Genomic DNA, 24,252 nt, shown 5'->3' on the forward strand with positions numbered 1-24,252 from the left:
CACACATTCTGGATAACCCTGAAGTCTCCCAGATCCCTGGCTGGGGACTGGGAAGTATAAACGCCCAATGCCTGAGCCAAGGTCTCCCTACATCTGAAACTTAATAAAGTTGTGGCCAATTTTAATCCCATAGCATGTTGTCTTGAGTCATTATTCTGCTCAGGGGTGGCCTCATGTTGGGGGGACTCTGCATGTCCACACAATAGATGAATAAAAGAATGATTTAATATAACTTAGAATATGCAGGGAATGGTGATTAAAAAAACGAACGGAGGAAGGAAGTCGAGATTTGAAATGTCTGAATTATAGTTAAATTACTATTGAAATGTACATAAATGAAAACCATTTTTAAAAAGAAAGATCTTAAACCAGGCATCCCCAATCTGCAGCCCTCCAGATGTTTTGGCCTACAACTCCCATGATCCCTAGCTAACAGGACAAGTGGTCTGGGATGATGGGAATTGTAGTCCAAAACATCTGCAGGTCCAAAGGTTGGGGATGCCTGTCATAAACGATTCTGAATCTTTAAGTTTGCCTACACTGATTTCAAAGTAACAAGTGGAAAGAACTGGATTGTATCAGCAGGGAATATATCACAGAGACCTTGCCTTTCTGGGTGCTTCTACTTCTAGATATTCTGAAGCTTTCAGGGCTACAGTAGTTACACTGTGCACAAGAGGGTCTTTTAAGATGCTGATAAATTGGTGGGTACGAACCAATCCATTCCTGAATCTTCCAAGTGTTCCAAGAGTTGTGAGCCTGTAAGTGACACATTGTTTTCATAACAGTCTTGCAGGCAATGGAGTCCCACTATGGAAAGAGTAGTAGATATTGAACCAAAATTGTGATATATAAGGAAGCGGGACTAAGGGTGAGGGTATGGATGCTAGTTTCTTATCAACTGTGCCACACCTCTATATGTGAAAGGGTTGGATAAAAACTTCTATATTGACCTCAATTGGGAAAGACTCTTAGCAGTAGGGAAGTGGAATCTTGTGCCTCCAACACAACCCTAGACATTAGCAGGTCTGTAGAAATGATAGGAATGATTTGCTGCAGCTGGAAGGAGTCAAAATACATTGGTATGTGATCGGACTCCCCAGCCTCCCAAACTGGAACAGGAGCAATGCTGGTTGCAATTTTATGAGATGAGGATTTGGTAATGTAAGGTGTGTTCATTTGTAACAGATAATTAGTGCTCTCCTTCTTGCTCTTGTCAGATAAGCTAAAGGTCTACCTCCCACTTACCTTACAAGAGGCAGAAGAAGTTGCAATGAAAGGGAATATGATTGCACAGCTTTCCAATGGTTTAGCCTCATAGAAACCCTGCAGGGTGGGTTAGGCAAATGGGGCTGTTAATCAAGCACATTTGTACAGTCTGAAATCTAGTTCTCAGACCCTTACAATGAAAAGGTTTAGCAAACCAATCAAACTGCACATCTCTATAGAAGTAACACCAATTAACATACATAAATACCCCAATAAAGTAGATAAATGAATAAGCAAAACTTAAAACCCACAGTTTCTCTTGCAAGACAAAGCATTCTCCTTTTCAATAAATGGGGGGAGGGGGAATCCCTACCATCAGTTATTGCTGATAAAAATATTGGAGTATTTGCTATCTTAAATTCCCTAGAATTATAAATTTGCATTGTTGTCCCAAAGTCTTTTGACCATTGCAGCAGGAGTCCAAATTAGACAACTCAACTTTCAGGGACCCTCTAGGACTGAGATGTGCCTCAGCTCTCTCTCCCTTCTGCAAATCCTCAGCCAAAAAATGGGAAGGACATTTTCCCCCAGAAGCCTCCATGACCCCCCAAATAGCTCAGAACACTGAAATCAGAATCAGAGCCCATTTCCAATAACTCACACCAGCTGTTTCTATAGCAGCAGAATTTATTTAAATAGGAAGAAACAGGAAAGATTCTGTAACCCAATGCAAAACATATAATTTATTTTAAAATCAATCATATTAGAGGTTCAGGAACATTTGAATCCCAGCACCAGAACACAATAAAACAAGGAAGATTTTACCAGCCATTATAATACACTTTTCTCATAAACCTCAACCCACTCCTGAAGTGAGATGGGCTTGGTGCATCACTGCCTGAAAAAGCCAGCAGAAGCAGATTTGTAGGAGAACTGAGTGGACAAAAAACCCACCAAGTTAAAGAATGTTTTATACATTTCCCTGAGACACAACTCTCAATGGCCCTAACCCTTTCAAGAGGACAAGAGGCTAAACTCATTTTGAACTTTAGCATGAAACATCCCTGTGACAAGTCCTGCTGCCAAATATTACATTAAAGAGATGAACTGAAGGTAGGGCATCCTTGAGTTTTGTGGTACCAGCCTCAGGTGACAAGGTGGCTGTAAATTTCTAGGCAGGAAGCAGTTACTTATATGAGTATAATTCCTAGGGGTCTTAAAGTTTCCCCATAAGCCCCAGCTTTGGCTCAGTACTGTCTCCAAGTTCCCTAATACAGGCTAAAGAGTACCGTAAATGCTACACAAATCCTGAGTGGCATCCATAAGATGGTTAGATTATGGTTACCAGATTTTTTTTCCAATGAATCCAGGGACAATTTTTTATTTTTTTTTTGAAGCTGAGTAGCAACAGGAAGTCAGTAGTGGGGATGGTGAGGCAAAAAATCCTGGGCCCAAGAACACATGCATATTGTATAAAGGTGCAAAGCCCTTCTTTTGCACCCTGTGAAACATAAATGCGCAGAGTTTTTTTTTAAAAAACTGGGCAACGGCTGCCCGCCTGCAAATCCCGAGCCTTCCCCTATCAGTCAAAACAAAGGTGGGAGGGGACAGGAGATCTGTACTGCCCGACGTCACCGGCTCCCCTTTGGCAGTGACGGTAGCAGCGGCAGTCAACAGCCCGGAGCCAGCCTGGTCGCTGCTCGCTGCCGTGGTAACTGCCATTTTTCCTCACCGGAAGTTCCAGCAAGGAAAAATGGTGGGCGCCACAGCAGCGGGCAGCTCCTGAAGCTTGCCAGAACCAACTGCGCTAGCAGTCTGGCTCCAGGCTGGAAGTTCCGGCAAGGAAAAATGGTGGGCGGCACGGCAGCGGGCAGCTCCTGAAGCCAGCCAGACCTGAGGCTGCCGCTGCCACGTTTCCAGGGGACATTCCGGGGACGGAATTTGTCCGGGGACAGATTTGCAAATCTAGGGACTGTCCCCGGAAACCAGGGACATCTGGTAACCCTAGGTTCGATGGGTCCTTCTACGCCTCTTTCCAGCAACTCCTGCAGCCAAGCTGGTGACAAACGTATTGCTCTGCTTTCCTTTGGACCACATCAGTGAGGCTGAGAGGGAGGTCTTGTCGTCTAGGCGGTCCAGGACCTCCACATGCATCGCCCAGGCTTGCGCCCCAGAGAGATCACTTTGATTTGACTTCATCCTCGGAGGTGCACTCCTTTGTCTCCCAAGACAGATGCCAACAACTCTGCTTAGGACAAACATTTTATATATAACTCTCTGAGATTAGGCCAAATGTAACATACTATATCGTCAGACCGGTTCCAACACGCAATCACAAATAAGGAATCCTTTTCAGAATAATGCGCATTCTACAGCCCTAAATGAGGCACCCTAAAGTTGGATGAGAGGTATATTATTATTATTATTATTATTATTATTATTATTATTATTATTATTATTATTATTCCATTTAATGTTATACATTCACATCGTCATTATCCACTATACCGCCCTGGCTCTTTAGAGCCCGTCGATTTCTTTCCCTTCCACCTCATGGATTTCGAAATTAACCTTTATATCACTGCTATTTATAAGTTTTTCAATTCTAATTCTAATTAGACTTAGTACAGAATGTCTCAAAATTTTAATAAAAATAGAAAGGTAGAAAATTTCTCACTACAGGTCATCGGACAACCCTGCTAGTGCTGTTAATTGATTACAATAATCTTTCAAATATCGTATAAATTTACTCCAATGCTTTTGGAATACTTGATCGTGCTGGTTTTGGATTTTTCCTGTCAGCTTTGCCAGTTCTGCAAAGTCCATAATCCTCATCTGCCACTCCTTTTCGTTGGTACTTCTTGCTGTTTCCTTTTTTTGGGCTAAAATAATTCTTGCCACGATTGTTGCATACATAAACAGTCTTTTATCTTCCCTTAGTATCTCTTCACCCACTACACCCAGTAACAAAAAGTATTTTTAAACATTTTCTTTAACTCATCACATGCCATTTCCCAGAAAGCCTTTACCTTCACCACATGTAGTAAAAGATACCTTCCCTTCCCTTACATTTCCAGCACTCGTTAGTTCTTGTCTTGTACATTTTAGCCAGTTTAGCTGGTGTTAAATACAATTTGTACATCGTTTTCATAACATTTTCTTCGAGTGCACTGCATGCAGTAAAATGAACAGTCTTTATGTGGGAAAGAGAACAGATTTTTGATCAGAATCGTTTTATAAAGCTTGTTACATGCTCTGCTGCCACCCTTCCACATGGCCATTCAAAGAACCAATCAACTGAACTTAGAATCCCATGGAATCCTTCCTTTGCATGGTGCCAAGTTACGGGCACACCGTTGTCCTCCAACCGTTTTTTGTATAGCAGTCCATCATCCCTAAGCACATCATACTCGCAGGTTAACATAAAGGTCTCGGGGAGCTGACACACAATGTCATCTTCCACTAGAAGAGCACAGTGCTTGGGATCAAAAGAAAGCTTCATCATTTCATGCAGCTCCTTTGAAAACGGGACTGGCGGGGGTGGTTTGTAGCCCCTGACTTTAAACTCATCCGGGATATGATCTGCATGGATCCATTTCTTGTATTTCATCTTCATTTCTTCGGAAACATGGGCCCCCTTCAGGACTTGATCCAAATATGCTAGCTTCACATTCATAAACCTGAGGTCAAATTCAACAGTCCATTTTGTGAACAGGATGGGGACATTTCGGTTTTGCTGATAAGATGGCAAGTTGTAGTCCAGTGTTTGAATATTTGGGTAGAGCAGGACCTGGGCTCTGACCTTTGGGAGATCCTTTCTTGTTAACAGATGTTGACAGACAAGGGGAACAATTCCAGCCCCAGTGCTGTCACCAGCAATGACAATACGATTAGGGTCTACCCCATAATCACTTGCATTTTTCAAAAAGTATTCAGTGGCGGTGATGCAGTCCATGATTTGTGTTGGACAGCGGTGCTTAGGAGCCAAACGTTGCCTAGAAGATGATGGAGAGAAGGGGCAGGGGAGAAAGTCAATCCTATTCTTAGTTAAAGACAAACCAGTCTAGTTCACACTTTCTAAAACAATATGTGAAATGAAACATAGTCAGCGTTTGGAATCTGCCCTTCTCCAACTTTGGTACGACTGTTCCCTATCCAATGTAGAAAAATGCATAGAGTAATGTCTGCACTGATGGCTCAGGCTATGGGACATTCTAGTCCAGCACCCAGTTTTCACAGTGGCCAACCAGATGTTTATGGGAAGCCTTAATGAACTTCCAAAAGGTCAACAACTTCACAATGTAATTTAATTTTAAATTTCAGTAAACACTGCTGTGGTTCTAGCGCTGCTGTGGTACACAAGTCATAAACCAAAAGAGGCTCGCTGAATTAAAATTTACTATCCTGAGCAAATGATTTTTACACCCTGGGCAATTACACAGCAGACATGATGTCTGCCTTAGAGCAGTGTTTCCCAACCTTGTGCCTCCAGCTGTTTTTGGACTACAATTCCCATCATCCCTGGCCACTGGTCTTGCTAGTCAGGGATGATGGGAGTTGTAGTTCAAAAACAGCTGGAGGCACAAGGTTGGGAAACACTGCCTTAGAGCATGGGATTCTTTCATAAAATATTCAATATGTCAGATACATGTTTCCACCATATAATTGTAGCAGTGAGTTGCCATAGAAATAGATTAGGTGTAACAGGGTGAAAAACCTAGACTGTAATTTTCTCTTACTGTTTCAGGAACAGGTACAGAAGAAGAAAAACCAGAAACATCAATTTACTTTGTTTTGCTGATTAATAAAGCTGATGATATTGTCAAAGCACTTTATATATAGTGTATCTTTTTCAGTATTATGTTGACTCTTGGAGACCTAAAGCCTGCAAACAGTTTGAGACAAGGAGGCAAATGGCTGGTTCTGTTTTCTTTATTTTTATTTTCTAGAATATTCATTGGTCTTATAATAAGATGACATTGATCAACTCCAGCAATACCTGTGTTCCATGAGTTCCCCAGTCACATATAAGAAGGAAGCTTGACCAGGACACTGCCACATAAATGAATCACTGAATGCATTGCAAAGGCTTCATCTATATGTGGCACAGCCTCTTCATAACTCAGTATGTGTGCCTGGTGGTCTGCCACTGACATCTGTTCACACAGCTGATCTACACCTTGTCAAAAGGGTCATGTTTAGTTTGGCCTCTGTTCACCCTTCTGTTGTTGTTTTTTGTTGTTGTTTTAATGTGGAAAGCATTTATTTATTTTTTTAAAATATGTATTAAAGTTTTCAGGGTTAATACATAATAACAGAAAAAAGAACAAAAAACAGAAATACAAAAATACAGAATATTAAAAACAATTTAAAAACAAGAAAAAAACAAAAAGAACATGTATAAATTCCATTTACATATTTTCTTTTACCTTACTTTCCAGACCTCCTCATACCACCCTTTCTTATATTCCAGTTCAAAATTGTTTGTTCAGCAAATCCTCACCTTTAGATCTTTTGCTTATTTTCTATCCTTATTTTCTATCTCTTAAGCATTACAGCTGAAAACCACTTAGTTACTATCCAACATTCCTCTAGCATTCCTTAATTTTACAGTGTTTCTGGAAATAGTCTTTAAACTTCTTCCAGTCTTCTTCCACCGACTCTTTTCCCTGGTCTCGGATTCTGCCAGTCCCATGTAGTCGATCATCTTCATCTGCCATTCTTCCAGAGTGGATAGATCTTGTGTCTTCCAATATTTTGTGATGAGTATTCTTGCTGCTGTTGTCGCATACAAAAAGAGAGTTCTGTCCTTCTTTGGCACCAATTGGCCGACCTTGCCCAGGAGAAAGGCCTCTGGTTTCTTCAAGAAGGTATACTTAAATACCTTTTTCATTTCATTATAAATCATTTCCCAAAAAGCCTTAATCCTTGGGCATGTCCACCAAAGGTGAAAGAATGTACCTTCATTCTCTTTACATTTCCAACATTTATTGTCCGGCAAATGATAGATTTTTGCAAGCTTGACTCGGGTCATGCACCACCTGTAAATCATTTTCATAATATTCTCTCTTAAGGCATTACATGCCGTAAATTTCAAACCGGTGGTCCATAACTGTTCCCAGTCAGCCAGAATAATATTGTGTCCAACATCCTGTCCCCATTTAATCATTACAGATTTCACCGTTTCATCCTGAGTATTCCATTTCAGCAGCAAGTTATACATCTTTGACAAAATCTTAGTTTTGGGTTCTAACAATTCTGTTTCTAATTTCGATTTTTCCACCTGGAATCCAATTTTTTTGTCCAATTTATAAGCCTCCATTATCTGACAATAATGAAGCCAGTCTCGCACTTTGCCTTTTAATTTCTCGAAGCTCTGCAATTTCAATTTGTCTCCCTCTTGTTCCAAAATTTCCCAGTATTTTGGCCATTTGGACTCCATATTGAGTCTTTTAAAAGCTTTCGCTTCCATTGGTGACAACCACCTTGGAGTTTTGTTTTCCAATAAGTTGTTCTGTCGGTGGTGTCTCTTTCTCTGGTTCAAGTAGTCCAAATGATAGGTTTGCTAAGTTTAATATTCCTCTGTCCAGTGGTTTCGGGTCTTCTCCAGATTCCGCTCCTTTCTGCAGGTCTTCTCTGTGGTCCACCAGAAACTTATCTTTGTCATGTACTGTTTTTATTCTTATCTTCCTTTCTTTATATTTAAAAGATAGGCCTTGGGGAAATTCCCACCTGAAGAGTATTCTGTTTCTTCTCAGTAGGGTAACTAGATCTCTGTAGTTGGTCCTTATGTCCAAAATGTATTTTGGGATGTCCTTATAGATCTCCACGAATGAATCTTCAATTTCCAAAGTTCTTTGGTAGTGCAAATTCAAAATTTTGTCTCTTTCCTCTTTTGTTTGAAGGGTAATCAGACAGTCTCTGACCTTGTTCTTTCTCTGTTTTCTCCCAATTCTAAATGCACTCACTATCTTAAATTCTTCCTTCTCCAAGTCCTGTTGCCAGAAGTCTGTAAATTCTTTTGTAAGAAAGTCGGCCAAGTTGTCCTTCTCAATTTCAGGTATTGCTCTGATTCTCAGATTTCTCTCCTTATCATGTAATTCTATCATAGAGAGTGTCAAATCATGATCTTCCAGCTTCTTATATACTGGTAGTATCTTCTCCTGAGCGGCAATAGCAGTTTCTTTGGCTTCGTCGGCTACTTTCTGAGTTGTAGCCAATTCCTCTATTAATTTTTCGATAGACTGTGTATTACAACTGACCTTTTTTCCCAGGTCATTGATACTTATGGTATTTACATCTATTTTTGCTGAAGCCTCAGCAACCTGTTTATTTGTCTCGGCCACTTGTTTATTTGTTTCTGCTACTTGTCTTGCCAAATTTTCCAAAGACTCATTAACATCTCAGGCTCAAAACATCTTCAGTTGACATAACTCTTAATTTAGTTTGCAAAGTAGCAGTTCCTTGTGTACTAACAGAGCCAGATGTTGAGGCCCTCCTCTGAGCCAAAGTATCTCAAAATTGCCTGCCTGATCTGGTGCCAGTTGTTTTTTCCTGTGCCGCCTCTAATTTTCCTTTATCATCTGCCATGCCACTCTCATGAGACTCCAAGGTCAATCCCACGCCTGGAAGATTTTGTTTTGGAGAGGAAATTTCCAATTGCTTAAATGTTGTTGCAGCAATATCAGTATTCCTCTAGGGGGACCAATTCAATGTAAAAGTCTTTAGAGACAAATAAAGTCCTTATAAGTTCTAAAGTCACTTAAAAGCCACAGTTTCAATGTCCCCGGACAATTACTTTAAACAGTTGCATTAAAAGTTGTTACTTTAAAATGTTACTCTCAGGAAGGAGAAGACCAGAAACACTGTATCTCTTTTGCAGAGTTGCTTTCAAAGTACTTAACTCTCGGCTCTCTTCCTTGCCTTAAGGGGTTAGCGCCAACGCGTAATGGCGGATTCCCTCTGAGCTCCGGAGGGACCAGCTTCACGAGTTCGGGTCCTGCCACTGCGGCAAAGCGGGGACCCTCAAAAATCACAGGCGGGTGAAGCCTGTGAGCGTGGGACTCAGTGGGCACCATTTGCGCCCCCTCCCGAACTGCAAAAAAGCCTTTTTAAAGGCTTCGGAACGGAACGGGGTGAGCGGCGCGGTGCTGAGAGCCAACTGCTATTCTCGTGGAGTGAAGCCGCACAGCCGTTTGCGGAGAGCGCTGACTTCTTCCTGACAATTGGATTACAAAACAACTACCCGTGAGTAGGTTTAATCTGAGCTATTTGAGAAAAATTGAACAAATTCGACACCGAAAGGGGAGGGTATAAACAGGAAGTCTGCCCCCCTTCTTGTAGACTGAGTAAAGCAAAGAGATCAAAAAGCGGAAACCTTTAAAGACTTTCTGCGAAGATTTAAACCCAACACCAATAAAGAAAAGCAGTTCCCCCTCTAAATTGCAGGAGTGGAGGGGGGAGATTTAAACATATTTTACCTGTACGAAAGGAGGGAAGAGGGAATTTTATCCGCTGCCTCTATATCTGGGAATCTGATCACCCTTCTGTGCTATGTAAGATGCTTGAAGAGAGCCAAACCTCAGACTTCTCCTTGCCATTCCATCATAGATGGACCTTTGAGACCTTTCCATTGGGAAATGGGCAGCGGTTTATGTATAATGGGAGCATCTAGATCAGGATCTAGTGGCAGAAGGGCCGGAGCAGGGTTTGAGTTCAGGGATAGACCAAGATGAGAAACGACATCAAAAGTAATTTGCCCAAACCCAGTAAGCTTGTCACACTGCCACCATCAATGTATGGGAGTCCCTCCCTTGCTTGCAGCCCCACGCGCACAACAACTTATACGACAACTCTCATAAGCCCAGACCATAAATCATGCTGTCTGGGGTTGATGGGACTTGGCATTTAACAACACCTGGAGGACACTGCATTGGCTAACCCTGTACAATCCAGTGGCAAATTCCCCCACTGCTTTTGGGAGTAATTTTTTTTTGGGGGGTGTCACCTGCTTCCACACTTATCAGCTGTTCAGGATATCCAGGATGAATGCAGGAATACGTAGACTTACCCAACACACACAAGCACTGATTCACTTTCTCTGGAAAGGTAGCGGCACAGCTTCCGATAAGCTTCTGGATAGTAAAAAGACCTTCAGTGTATTAATACTTTACACAATGGCATGCACATTTCTCCATTAATGTGGATGTGAGACGAGTACGACGCAACCCCAAGTCTTCTTTGTGGCTCTGTTTGTATCTGAGCCAGAGGAGAATCCCCATATTTCCTATTTACCCAGCCTTCCACCCATCCAGATCCCAAGGCCCCAAAGTCAAACTAATACCCTCGTTGTCAAAGATTATTTCCCTCCCCTAGGCATTTCCTGCATGTACCTCTTCTTTCTTCCTACTATATGACAAACCGATAAATCTGGCTTCTGACTCTCTGAGCCAGGGGTTGCCCTTCAGATTATTATTATTATTATTATTATTTGAGTTTATATACCAACCCTATAGCCAGAGGTCTCAGGGCAGTTCACAGAAAAGATTGGACTACACTGGATGTCATCGAACTACAACTTCCATCAGCCCTGGCTATCCTAATGGTCCAGAGGGAGTTGTAATTCACAAAGGCTGGAGGGTACCGATTCGGCAATACTTGCTTCTAGCCTTTCTCACTAGTTAGAAATCTGGTCACCATAGTTCCAATTTGGTATCCATCAATTGTGCTAAGAGACTGGAAGTAAGGAGATAAGAATAGGATTTAATCAGGGGTGCTTTATTAATTATACCTTGAGCTACATAGAAAAAAGGATACCATGTGTGTGAAATCATCTTATCTGTTTATCCATTTCTGAAATGCACACACTTAGCAGATACCTAATGTGGAATAGTTTCCCCCCATATACAGTGAACTCTTCTTCTCAGGGTTACTTTATCTCTCTCTCTGGCAAAATATCTAGGGCCAGCCCTGGATATTCTGTAGGATGCGGTGCCCTGATTAGAATTTCCATAAACGACCTACGTAATGGATAAGTGGCCTTTCAGGTAACCTGCTCCTGAGTTGTCCTGATCTTAACCACAAGACCTTGAACATGTCCCGGTAGTTGATCAGCAGCCAGTGGAGTGGCTTCAGCACAGGTGTAATATCTGCTTGTCCGGTTGGTCTACTAAACAACCTGGTCCCAGCACTGTGCACGAGATGCAGTTTCCAGATCGAGCCCCACACAGATCACACTGGTTGTAAGTTAAATTAGAATGACTCACTTATGCTCCCAAATAAGCCAGCTCCTCCATACAGGTAGATAACTCCTCTCTGTCCTGTGGATAGGCCCTTTGGCTGATAAATCCTCACAGTCACATTGTCAAATTTTGTGTCGATAGTGTAGAGTCTGGGCTCGCTCCCTGCTGGCATTGCAGAGGAACTCCATTTAAGGAGTGTCGGTTTTGTACAGATTCCCAACTTCTCCAAAATAGATCCCTGTTTGGAAAAAAACAAAAAAGCAACAGAAGCTAGTATCAAGCATAGTTAGCTTTGTTGATTCATTCAGAAGTTTAATTGATTTCATTTCCATTTGTTCCAATTCCATTCATTAAATGTTCTCTTTGTTTTCATTCCCCCCCCCCCTAGTTTTCATTTCCCCTTTGGTTTCAATGGGAGACTCAGACAGCTTCATGCAGTCTGTAATATCTTCTGTGACATTTTGGTATGAAAATATCATTACTACATCTCCGAACTTGCTTCCTCCCTCTGCCTCTTTTACCTTTTGTGTCATTTCATTTTGGTTGCAAGTCTGAGGACAGGGATTTTTCTCATCACTGACAACTGTTGAGATACTCCAGGAGATTTTTTTTTGGGGGGGAGGGGGGTGGTGCAATTTGAATGCCCCTATCACTCTAATATGTCAACGGAATGGAACGGGTTGGGGCTCATTTGTTTTGTTTCCCATTCAGTTTTAAAATGAATTGTCAGGTCTGCCTCTAGATCCCAGCTCACAGAGGACCAACGCCCGGTGGATATAATATACAAAATCTTTATTGAAGTTTAGTTTCCATTTCAAGGCTCTGGGCGCGCAGACCCACGTCTCGACGCTAGACCGGCTAAGTCCCCTCTGACTCACTGCTCCTCCCACACCAGTTTAAGATCCTCGCCCGGCTCCACCTCCTACGCTGTTCTTTCCTTCGCTGGGTCTTTCTGCCCTCTGGGGTCTCCTCCTTCCTGGACTCTTCTGACGCTGACCCCCCTTGGTCTTCCCCTTCCTTCCGGCGGGCTTTAGGACCTGGCTCCCTACCCGGGCTCCCTGCTGTGCCGCTCGCCTGTACATTTGAACTTGGCGTGCGCGCCCAGCCGGTAACCTTCCTCCTGACCGTTTCCCCGCTTCCTGATGTGGGCGTGACCAAACCTGACTCCTCTCCTCCCGCTGGTGGTGAGAGCACTGGTCCCGATTCCTGGGACTCCCCCTCCCCACTGCGCTCTGGTGGGGAAGCTGGTCCTGATTTCCAACTGCTGCTCAGGGACTCCCCGCTGGCCCCTTCCTCCTGGGGCTTCCCCCCTGGAACCCCCCTCGCCCTGGCCACCGGCGCTCCCTTCTGTGAGTCCTCCGATTCGCTGGAGAGGCTTGTGGAATAACTCTTTCCACTGTCACTGCCTGCTCCCCCCTCGTACTCCTCCTCCTCACTCTCCATTTGCTCCCCCACCTGTGTCTCTCCTTCTGAACCCCTGACATCCATCCCCCCCTCGAAGCCCCCCCTTCCCCCTCCCCCTCTTCAGGTGCGGGTTCCGGGTGCTCCAGTGTTGTGGGGGTAATTTCAGGATACAGTTCGTCCCCCGAGGCGTGCATCCAGCGTGATAAGTCCGGGAAGTCCTCCATGGGCTCGTTGACGGCGATTTCCTCCGCTTCCATCTCCTGGGCGGTGTGTTCGAAATCTGAAGCCGCCCCCAAATCACCCAAAACCCCCTCTCCCTCTGTCGCCTGAGGTGACTCCACTTCCCAGGGTCCCTTCGGCATGTCTCTGCGCCAGCCCACTTCGGGTTGGTCCTCCCACCAATAAGATCCCCCCGTGCCAAACCCTGAGAGTGATCCCTCTGGGGAACTGCCTCCCGGAGTCGATTCCTCAGCTGAAGAGAAACCCCGGAAAGTGCTGGCTGAGTGTGTGGGTGTGAACAGACAGTCGTCAAAAAGGCCCGCCGGCATGGGCTTGTGCGGGAAAAGTGTATGGAATTCTTCCTTGAGCCACTGCTCCTCCAATGCGTAATCCTGCACCCACCTGTTGGCGCTGGCCGGGGTGTCCTCTGTGGTGAGAAGATATTCGATCCCGTCCTCCCCCCACCTTGAGTCTAAAATCTCTGTGGCTTCATTGAGTGGCTCCCCTCTCGGCGACCCCCCCTTTTTGGGCGCTTCCCTGAGCTGGTCTGGCGCCGTCCCTGGTGCCTGAAACCTGTGGGGCTCTCTGTAGGGTGTGAGCACTGATCTATGAAAGACCGGGTGCATTCTGGACCCCTCCGGGAGTGTCAACCGGAAGGCCACTGGGTTGATCTGCGCCTCTACTTGGTACAGCCCTAGCTGCTTGTGCCCCAGCTTCTTCTTGGCCAGCGATCTGGCTGGAACTGCCTGGGCCGCTAACCACACCCAGTCTCCTACCCTGATGTCTTCCCCCACTCTCCTGTGTCGGTCTGCCTGCACTTTGTAAGCCTGTTTCGCCACCTCTAACTGCCTCCTGAGCTGCTCGTGGATCTCCTGCAATTCCGCTGCCACGGCCTCTGCTCCCTGCGGCTCCCCTGCCTTCACTGTCTCCAAACCCGGGAAGGTTCTGGGATGCTGCCCATTGTTGGCGAAAAACGGCGTCACCCCCGTGGACGCGTGCTTCGTGTTGTTGTAGGCAAACTCGGCCAACGGTAGATAGTCCACCCAGGTCGAGGGCTGCTGGTTTGCGTAGCATCTCAGGTACTGCTGCATAATGGCGTTGACTCTCTCCGCCTGCCCGTTGGTCTGCGGGTGTCGCGCCGACGCCAGGCTGACCTTGACGTTCAGGAAACCCATCAGCTTTTGCCAGAAGTTGGATATGAACTGGCGCCCCCTGTCGGACAGGATGGACCGTGGCAGGCCGTGTACCTTGAACACGTGGTCTATAAACAGCTTGGCGGTCTGCTCGGCTGTAGCCACCTTCGCGCAAGGAATGAAGTGGGCCATCTTGGTGAACAAGTCTACTACCACAAGTACTGCCGTCTTGCCCCTCGAGCTGGGCAGATCTGTGACAAAGTCCAGGGCCACCCTCTCCCATGGTTCGAACGGTGTCTGTAGCGGTTCCAACAGGCCTGCCGGCGGCTGGTGTACTGGCTTGGCCCTTTGGCAGGTGTCGCACCTATTGACGTATTCCGCGACATCCCCTCTCATCTTGGGCCACCAAAAGTCTCTGGCTACTAAGTCCACCGTCTTCTCCTTGCCGAAGTGTCCCGCGCTGGGCGCGTCGTGCATCTGTTGTAGGACTTTCGCTCGGAGGTTGTCTCCCGGTACGTAGAGGGCTCCTTTGCGGATGAGCAGGCCATCGCGTATTTGGAAGTCGTCGTCCCTCACCGTGCCGCTACGGACCTCCTCCATCTTGGCTCGCGCGAAGGAGTCCGTCTGCAGCGCGCGCCGCACTGCGTCCAGGTCCACCGTGGCTGACGCGCATGCCCACGCCTTCGGTGCGAACATGTGCTTGGCCGCCGCCGGTGCCTCTTCCTCGAGATACTGCGGTTTCCTGGACAGCGCATCCGCCATGATGTTGTTGTCTCCAGGGATGTATTCTATTCTGAAGTCGAAATCTGCAAAGAACTCCGCCCAGCGGATGTGTCTCTGGTTCAGGAACCTCGCCGTGCACCAGTACTCCAAGTTTTTATGGTCTGTACGGACCTGCACCGTGTGTTTGGCTCCGACGAGGAAGTGCCGCCACGCCTTGAAGGCTGCATGTATGGCCAGTAACTCCCTGTCCCAGATGGTGTAGTTCTGCTCCGACTTGCTGAGTTTTCTGGAGTAGAAAGCGCACGGCCTCCAGTCCCCCTGGTGGTCTTGCTGCAACAGGACAGCCCCGACGGCCCTGTCTGAGGCGTCCGTCTCCACTCTCATGGGCCTGCTGGGGTTCACGTGTAGCAGGTGTTCCTCGGACGCGAAGAGATTCTTGAGCTTTTGAAAGGACTGCTCTGCCTGCTCCGTCCAGATGAATTTCTTCTTCTTGGCACTGAGGGTGTCGGTGATGGCCGCTGTCTGCATGGCGAAACCTTTGATGAACTTGTGATAAAAGTTGGCAAAGCCAACAAACCTCTGGACTTCCTTCCGATTGCGTGGGCTCTTCCAGTCCAGCACTGCACGTACCTTGGTACTGTCCATGGCGAGTCCCTTGTCGGACAGTTTGTAGCCCAGAAAGTCCACCTCCGTCTTGTCGAACTGGCACTTCTCCAGCTTGGCATAAAGTCTGTGCTCCCGCAGCCGTTGCAGGACCTCCCTGACATCTCTCTCGTGAGCCTCCGGCGACTCCGAGAAGATGAGGATGTCGTCCAGGAAGCAGACGCACTTCTTGTAGAGAAGACCCGCCAAGACATGATGCATGAATGCTTGAAAGCAGTGGGAGCCATTTTGTAATCCAAAAGGCATAACTCTATACTCATAGGTGCCCAGCGGCGTAAACATGGCCGTTTTCCACTCGTCACCTTCGCGCACGCGAATGAGATTGTACGCTCCCCGCAGATCCAACTTGGTAAAGATGCGACCCTTCCTCACCGTCGCTAGCAAGTCATCGATCTTGGGCATAGGGAAGGCTGAGGGCTTGGTCTTCTGGTTTAAGACACGGTAATCAACGATCAGCCTTTTCTGGGGCGTGTCCCGCTTCCCCACAAAAAATACGGGACTGCCCCCCACCGCCTTGGACTCTCGGATGAATCCCCGCTTCAAGTTGTGATCTATGAACTCCCTGAGCTCCTGCAATTCATCCTCCGACATGGAATACAGTTTCCCCTTCGGGAGCGTTGCCCCCGGCAGGAGGTCAATCTTGCAGTCGTAGGGTCTGTGGGGAGGCAGCTTGTCCGCTTCTTTCTCGCAGAAGACCTCCAAAAACTCTTTGTACTTGTTAGGTACTGCTTGCAGGATGCCCAAGTTCAGCTGTGGTCCATCCTCCTGCCCCTCATCTTCCGGGTTAGCCAGGATGCAGTGTTCTGCGCAGTAGGAGGAGCCGAAGGTTAGTTGACGCTGGTACCAAGCTAATGCCGGGCTGTGCCTATCCAGCCAACTCATGCCCAACACTATGGGCGTGTCTGACAGGCGGGTGACGTTGAAGCTGATGACTTCGCGGTGATTACCAATGCGCATCACCATTGGCGGTGTCTGCTGTAGCACTTGCCCTCCCAGTAGCTCTCTGCCGTCCACCGTGACGACGTTCAGAGGTACCGTCGCTGGCAGAAGGGCTATGCCATGTTGCTGGATGAACTCCATGCCTATAAAATCTGCATTGCTCCCAGAATCAATGGAAATGGGGACTTCCACGGTGAGCCCATTTGGGAGCTGGAGGGATGCGGTGAGCTGCACCACTGGTTTGGGTGGGAGGGGGTCTGTGGGCTGTAAGATGCCTGGGGACTGCTTCACTGATACGTCTGGCTGGGCCCCAGTGGCTCCACTTCCAGCCAGACAGTGCCGTTTCCCTGCTGTGGTGCAGTTTGCTGAACTGATTCTGTTACTGTTGCTGAGGCTGCAGTGTGCTTGTGGATCCTCCGGGGACACTCTTTCGCCATGTGTTGAGCACTGTCGCAGATGTAGCACTTCCTGGTCCCTCTAGGAGGCTTCATTTTGACTGCTCCCGGCGTTAGGGCTCCGGCTGTGGACTGAGCCTTAGCACCACCTATCTCCATCGGCTCCTCTCCCTCTCCCAGCGGAGGCATGGATCGAGCGCGCGCCGCTTCCTTGGGAAAGGGGGGCGGTCCTCTCGCTGGCGTGCGTCCCCAATGCCCTTCCTCCTTGTCCCAAGGGCGTCCTTCCAGCCTAACCCCCACCGTGAGTGCCCTCTCCACAACGTCTTTGGTGGTCTGGGGTCTCTCCCCCCTTGCAATTTCGTCTTTTACAGCTCCATTCAGCCCTTCCCAGAAAAGGTCTCTGACTGCAGCTGAATTTTTTTCCCATCCCAGCGCATTCACCAATCCAAAGAAGCGGGAATGATACTCCCTCACCATGGCTCTCCCTTGTTTCAGCCCATGTATCTGTTTTCTGGCGATATCAATGTCTATTGTTGATAAAAAACACGAATCCATGGCTTTAATGAAGGCATCCGCACTTCGGAGCGCCGGATCCTTATCTCTCCACAGATTGCGCAGCCACGCTTTTGCTTCTCCATGCAAATGAGATAATATAAATCCCACCCTCTCCTGCTCATCTCTAAAGTCTTTATCCAGCAATTGCAGCGCAAACAGCACGTCTGCTCGGAAGTTAGGGTACTGCTGCAAATTCCCATCGAAATGAGACACAAGGCTGCCCCCTCTCTTCTCCAGCCCAATCCCCTCTGGCTTTGGGGGGGGGGGGTGCCCCTGCTTTGTAAGCGCTTCCAACCTGGCTTGTAGATCCTTGCAGGCAGCAGCTGCTTCGTCTTCCCTCCTCCTAGATGCGAGTATCTCCTCGTTGAGTCGCGTCACTGCATTTTGCAGGGCTGCCATTTGCTGTTCGGTAGTCATCTTGCCTTGCTTTTGTGAGCTCGTTAAGCACCAATCTTCGCCCCTCGCTGCGAGGTTCTTGGTGAAAGATGGTGAGAGGGGACTTACTGTCAGGTCTGCCTCTAGATCCCAGCTCACAGAGGACCAACGCCCGGTGGATATAATATACAAAATCTTTATTGAAGTTTAGTTTCCATTTCAAGGCTCTGGGCGCGCAGACCCACGTCTCGACGCTAGACCGGCTAAGTCCCCTCTGACTCACTGCTCCTCCCACACCAGTTTAAGATCCTCGCCCGGCTCCACCTCCTACGCTGTTCTTTCCTTCGCTGGGTCTTTCTGCCCTCTGGGGTCTCCTCCTTCCTGGACTCTTCTGACGCTGACCCCCCTTGGTCTTCCCCTTCCTTCCAGCGGGCTTTAGGACCTGGCTCCCTACCCGGGCTCCCTGCTGTGCCGCTCGCCTGTACATTTGAACTTGGCGCGCGCGCCCAGCCGGTAACCTTCCTCCTGACCGTTTCCCCGCTTCCTGATGTGGGCGTGACCAAACCTGACTCCTCTCCTCCCGCTGGTGGTGAGAGCACTGGTCCCGATTCCTGGGACTCCCCCTCCCCACTGCGCTCTGGTGGGGAAGCTGGTCCTGATTTCCAACTGCTGCTCAGGGACTCCCCGCTGGCCCCTTCCTCCTGGGGCTTCCCCCCTGGAACCCCCCTCGCCCTGGCCACCGGTGCTCCCTTCTGTGAGTCCTCCGATTCGCTGGAGAGGCTTGTGGAATAACTCTTTCCACTGTCACTGCCTGCTCCCCCCTCGTACTCCTCCTCCTCACTCTCCATTTGCTCCCCCTCCTGTGTCTCTCCTTCTGAACCCCTGACATGAATGAACAGTGACCTCCGGCGGATGCGCTTGGCTTTACCTGCGCGGGAGAATCTCCACGAGGGCATTGCAACACTCCATCGGCGTTGCTTTTTTTAAACCACTTACCTTTTTCCAAGATCTCTGCGTGGTGTTGCAATGGTATTGCTGCATCCGCAGCAACTGCTGTCTCCGGGTGACCTCCCACACACCTCTAATCAGAGGTGAGACAAATTATTCTCAGAGTATCGTTCTTGTCCGCCCCGCCTGAAGATTCTCCATCAGCTAGCCGTTGCCCCTGCCTGGATGATCCAGCGGCCAGCCACCGCAACGCGAGAGTCCACCCGGCGGCGGTGAGGGCTAAGAGCGAAGAGCCGTGGAGCCGGCTGGGATGCTGGCCACTCGCCACGCAACCGTGTCTGGCGGGGCGTTGGAAGCTCCCAAGGCACCACGGGCAGGCAGATGAACTGCAAGCAGGTGGGTCCCGCGTCGGAGGGAGCCTCTGTATGAGAAGATGACAGGGCAGCGTCTCTATCTCGGCAATCCCCACCTTTTAGGGGGCAGCAGAGAAGGGCAAGAGGAGGGAGAACTCGAGAGGGCGCTTCCTCTGTTCACTTCACGGCGCGCAAAGACGCACCGAGCACCCCGCGCATGGATGGAGCGAACCTCCTTCCCACCCCCGGCTGCTGATTCACTTGCACAAGGGGGAGATCCGTGGGAGGGAAAACCACAGGGGAAGTTGCTAGGCAGAGAGGGGAGGAGGAGGACCGTAACCGGCTGGGGAGTGTATGTGTTTTTACTCGGAAGCAAGAACCGTTGTCGCGAGTTCGTGGGCGCAGAGGAGCGGGCTTCACAGCTACGATCCTTACTTGGAAGCAGCAGCGCTTGAGTGAGCGAGTGGTAGCAAACCTGAACTCCTTTACTGAAAGGAAGCCCTGTGATTTTAGCGGAGGCATGGGATCATCAAACTAAAACCTAAGCTAGAAAAATCAAGACACACACCCCATGCCTCCCTCCCTTGCTGTGCACAAGCCCCGTCACCAAACCCACCTTCTTCTTTTGCTGGTTACAATTCAATTGGTCTTGATTTTTCCAATACAGTAATGGAATAGTTGCACCTGTTGGATATCTGCCTTATGCAGATTTAAAAGCCTTAGATCTTTTAACAGGGAAATGGTTGGAAACCTACCTCCAGTTTCTGCCATAAATAGCCCATCTTCCAAAGGACTGTGATTGCCTTGTTATGTAGACTGTTCACCCTTATTGTGAACATTTTCTTTGAGATTTTGATCTGGCAATACTATTTCCCACTTATTCATGCATGTTTGTTTGTGGCTGCCATAACACATAACAGTATCAGACCCACTTGTTAAGCCTATTAAGTATTGGGTGGGAGGGGGAGATGTCCACATTTTAGTCCAAAAGGACCACACTTGTGGACGAAGCAGAACCCTTCCCACTTTTTTGCTTGCTGAGTTCACTTCAATCCATTTAAGTTAGAAGTTTGGAATCATAAAGTTGGAAAGGACCATGAGGATCACTTTTGCCCAACATGGAGCTGAAACTCAGGACCCTGAGATTACGAGTCGCATGCTTTACTGACTGAACCATCATTTTAATGGTGACATTAAATCATACAGGCATGCATTTGTTGCTGTGGGGTGTTGTTGTTTTTGCTGTCTTATTGGAGTTACTCAGTCCAGGCAGCAGTGGAAATCCATTGGCTCAGGGGCTTAATGCAGTCCTCTAAATCTCTTTCTGGCCCTCAAGATCTCTTCCTAGGCCATTTTCCCGTCTCTCAGCCTCTCCTCCTTCACTGGTCATCCTCTGCACTCTTCTCAAGGGTTTTTGCATGGTTGGAATATGCATGTCATTGACCTGTGATGTAGTATGGGAAAGTGCCCGAGGGCAAAGGGGGCCCCCAGTGCACAACTCATCCCCGCAACTCATCCCCAGCTGCCCAGTCCACCAGGAGGCACAACCCCCTGGGCAACACACGCTACGACACTGAGCACAGCTGCTTTCAGCCAACAAAGGGCATTTGCCCTGGCACTCCCTCACCCCAGAGAAACCCAATCTTTATGTCTGAATTGGAAGAAATAGCATTCAGGTTTTCTGGGGAAAATAATAATAATAATAATAATTTATTATTTATACCCCACCCATCTGGCTGAGTTTCCCCAGCCACTCTGGGCAGCTCCCAATCAAGTGTTGAAAACAGTACAGCATTACATATTAAAAACTTCCCTGAACAGGGCTGCCTTAAGATGTCTTCTGAATGTCAGGTAATTGTTTATCTCTTTGACATCTGATGGGAGGGTCTTCCATAGGGCGGGCACCGCTACCGAGAAGGCCCTCTGTCTGGTTCCCTATAGCCTCACTTCTCACAATGAGGGAACCGCCAGAAGGCCCTCGGCGCTGGATCTCAGTGTCCGGGCTGAACGATGGGAGTGGAGATGCTCCTTCAGGTATACAGGACCGAGGCCATTTAGGGCTTTAAAGGTCAACACCAATACTTTGAATCATGCTTGGAAACGTACTGGGAGCCAATGCAGATCTCTCAGAACCGGTGTTATGTGGTCCCGGCGGCCACTCCCAGTCACCAGTCTAGCTGCCGCATTCTGGATTAATTGCAGTTTCCAGGTCACCTTCAAAGGTAGCCCCACGTAGAGCGTGTTGCAGTAGTCCAAGCGGGAGATAACTAGAGCATGCACCACTCTGGTGAGACAGTCTGCGGGCAGGTAGGGTCTTAGCCTGTGTACCAGGTGGAGCTGGTAGACAACTGCCCTGGACACAGAGTTAACCTATGCCTCCATGGACAGCTGTGAGTCCAAAATGACTCCCAGGCTGCGCACCTGGTCCTTCAGGGGCACAGTTACCCCATTCAGGACCAGGAAATCCCCCACACCCACCCGCTCCCTGTCCCCCCTAAACAGTACTTCTGTCTTGTCAGGATTCAGCCTCAATCTGTTAGCCGCCATCCATCCTCCAACCGCCTCCAGGCACTCAGACAGGACCTTCACTGGTTCTGATTTAAAGGAGAGGTAGAGCTGGGTGTCATCTGCATACTGATGAACACCCAGTCCAAACCCCCTGATGATCTCTCCCAGCGGCTTCATATAGATATTAAAAAGCATGGGGGAGAGGATGGAACCCTGAGGCACCCCACAAGTGAGAGCCCAGGGGTCTGAACACTCATCCCCCCCCACCACTTTCTGGACATGTCCCAGGAGAAAGGAGCGGAACCACCGTATAACAGTGCCCCCAGCCCCTCTAGACAGTCCAGAAGGATGTTATGGTCGATGGTGTCAAAGGCCGCTTAGAGATCCAGCAGAACTAGGAAACAGCTCTCACCTTTGTCCCTAGCCCGCCGGAGATCATCAACCAGCATGACCAAGGCAGTTTCAGTCCCATGGTGAGGCCTGAATCCCGATTGGAAGGGATCCAAATGGTCCACATCCTCCAGGCGTGCTTGGAGTTGTTCGGCAACCACCCGCTCAATCACCTTGCCCAAGAATGGTAGATTTGAGACTGGGCTATAGTTGGCCAAATTGGCTGGGTCTAAAGATGTTTTTTTAAGAAGCAGTTTAATGACCGCCTCTTTCAGCAGGTCTGGGAAGGCTCCCTCACAGAGGGAAGCATTCACCACCCCACAGAGCCCATCGCCCAGCCCTTCCCGGCTCACTTTTATCAGCCAGGATGGGCAAGGATCAAGGAGACAGGTGGTTGGTTTCACTTGTCCAAGCAGCCTGTCCACATCCTCGGAGGTAACAGATTGGAATTGATCCCATGTAACAGGACCAGACAGAACTCTAGCACTCTCCTGCCCTGGCCCTGCTCCCACGGTGGAGTCTACCTCCTTCTGAATCTGAGTGACTTTATCTGCAAAAAAATTTGCAAAAGCATTGCAGGAGATCTTGGGGTCCCTACCAGGCCCCAGTGGTACAGGTGGTTCCGATAGATTGCGAACCACCTGAAAAAGTCTCCTGCTGCTGTTTTCTGCAGATGCAATGGAGGCAGCAAAGAAGGCCCTCTTCGCCGTCGCCATTGCCACTTGGTAGGCTCAACGTTGAGCCTGTGTCCGGTCTGATTCAGAATGAGTTTTCCGCCACCGGCACTCTAGCCGTCTCAACGATTGTTTCATCGCCCTCAGCTCCGGAGAAAACCACGGGGCTGTCCGGGCTCCATGCAGTCGGAGAGGGCACTTCGGAGCCAGACAGTCAATAGCCCTGGTTAACTCTGCATTCCAGCGTGCCACCAGGGAATCAGCTGAAAGCGGTGAGACAAAGGCAAAACCTTTGGATAGTGTGGGGAAAGTGGGAAATGACTGCTTTCTAGGCAATGGACAAGCAGAAAGGTGGATGAGCCCCAATATAGAACTGCATGACTAATGGCATAACATGGGGTGAGGCCACAGGTGCGGTTGCCCTGGGTGCAAAATTTCAACACCCGGTGTTGCCTAAATACAGCTGCATACTTCTGTCACTGGGCTCTGTTGAAAATGGCTTCTCTGTGTGACTTTCCAGATAGCAGAAAGAATCTTCTTCTCTTGTTTCTGAGGCTGTGATCTCTTGGGTGATGCGGACACTGTTAGGCAGCTCCATAGTCCCCACCTCACCCCACACATGGCCCCAGATGCTCGCAACCCACGCTATGCCACTGTGTAGGACAGTCTTTGCCAGCATAGTCCTGCTAGCTGGGGATGCTAGAAGTCATAGCACAAAGCATCCTCCAGAAGTCACATTGATGATCAACACTGTATTTGAACTGTGGAGGAGATAGATGTCCCTCCACAAACAAGCGCTCACAAATAGAACTGGAAATTTTTGCACAGATTTCTAGTTTTAATACATGAATCCTTCAGGCTGGCTAGCTCAGTAGATAGAGCATGAGATTCTTAATCCTAGGGTCCTGGGTTCGAGTTCCACATTTGGTGAAAGATTCCTGCCTTGCAGAGTGGTGCTTGGGCTTGTGGTCCCTTCCAACTCTACAATTCCATTTTTCTATGATGGGGTGGGTGGGGTTGCACCTCCTAAAACATGTTGCCTGTTTGAATCATTCCTGGCTGGCCAGCCCCCATGCAACTAAAAAAATAGCAGAATCATAGAATTTGTAGAACTGGAAGGGACCACAAGGGCCATCTAGTCCAACCCCCTGCAATGCAGGAATATTTTGCCCAACGTGGGGCTCGAGCAGATAACCTTGAGATTAAGAGTCTCATGCTCTAGCGACTGAGCTGCCCCACAGAAACTCCAGGTTCAAAGTCCATCCAACTTACCATACGCAGGGATGAGTGTAACATAATGGAAATTAGGAAGAGTTTGAAAGGTCCATCGATTCCTGGAGGGAGATCTGTTCTCTGGACCTCACGATAAATCAGCACCACCTGGGAAAGGAGGAAGCAGATCACAAATGTCAGCATCACCGTGGAGAGATCCATCTTCCTTCCTGAGAAGCCTTGGAGGGACTGAATAACTGGCTGATTCCTGACAACTATTTTCTCTGCTGTCATGCAATTCCAAGTTCTGC

At 48.2% G+C, this 24,252-nt stretch overlaps 1 protein-coding gene across 1 annotated transcript; it reads right to left on the minus strand.

The window, feature by feature from the left end:
* Positions 1-4,173: 4,173 nt before the first annotated feature.
* Positions 4,174-24,215, minus strand: LOC309346874 (arylacetamide deacetylase-like 4). The gene is made up of 4 exons (XM_081871170.1): positions 24,002-24,215; positions 11,475-11,688; positions 10,280-10,343; positions 4,174-5,204 (listed from the first exon to the last, which is right to left on the minus strand). The coding sequence occupies exons 1-4, from the start codon at positions 24,161-24,163 to the stop codon at positions 4,433-4,435; spliced, it is 1,212 nt and encodes a 403-aa protein (XP_081727296.1). The 5' UTR covers positions 24,164-24,215; the 3' UTR covers positions 4,174-4,432.
* Positions 24,216-24,252: the final 37 nt, after the last annotated feature.

The sequence above is a fragment of the Podarcis erhardii genome (genome assembly GCF_964252035.2).
Source record: "Podarcis erhardii genome assembly, chromosome: 7".
NCBI lineage: Eukaryota > Metazoa > Chordata > Lepidosauria > Squamata > Lacertidae > Podarcis > Podarcis erhardii.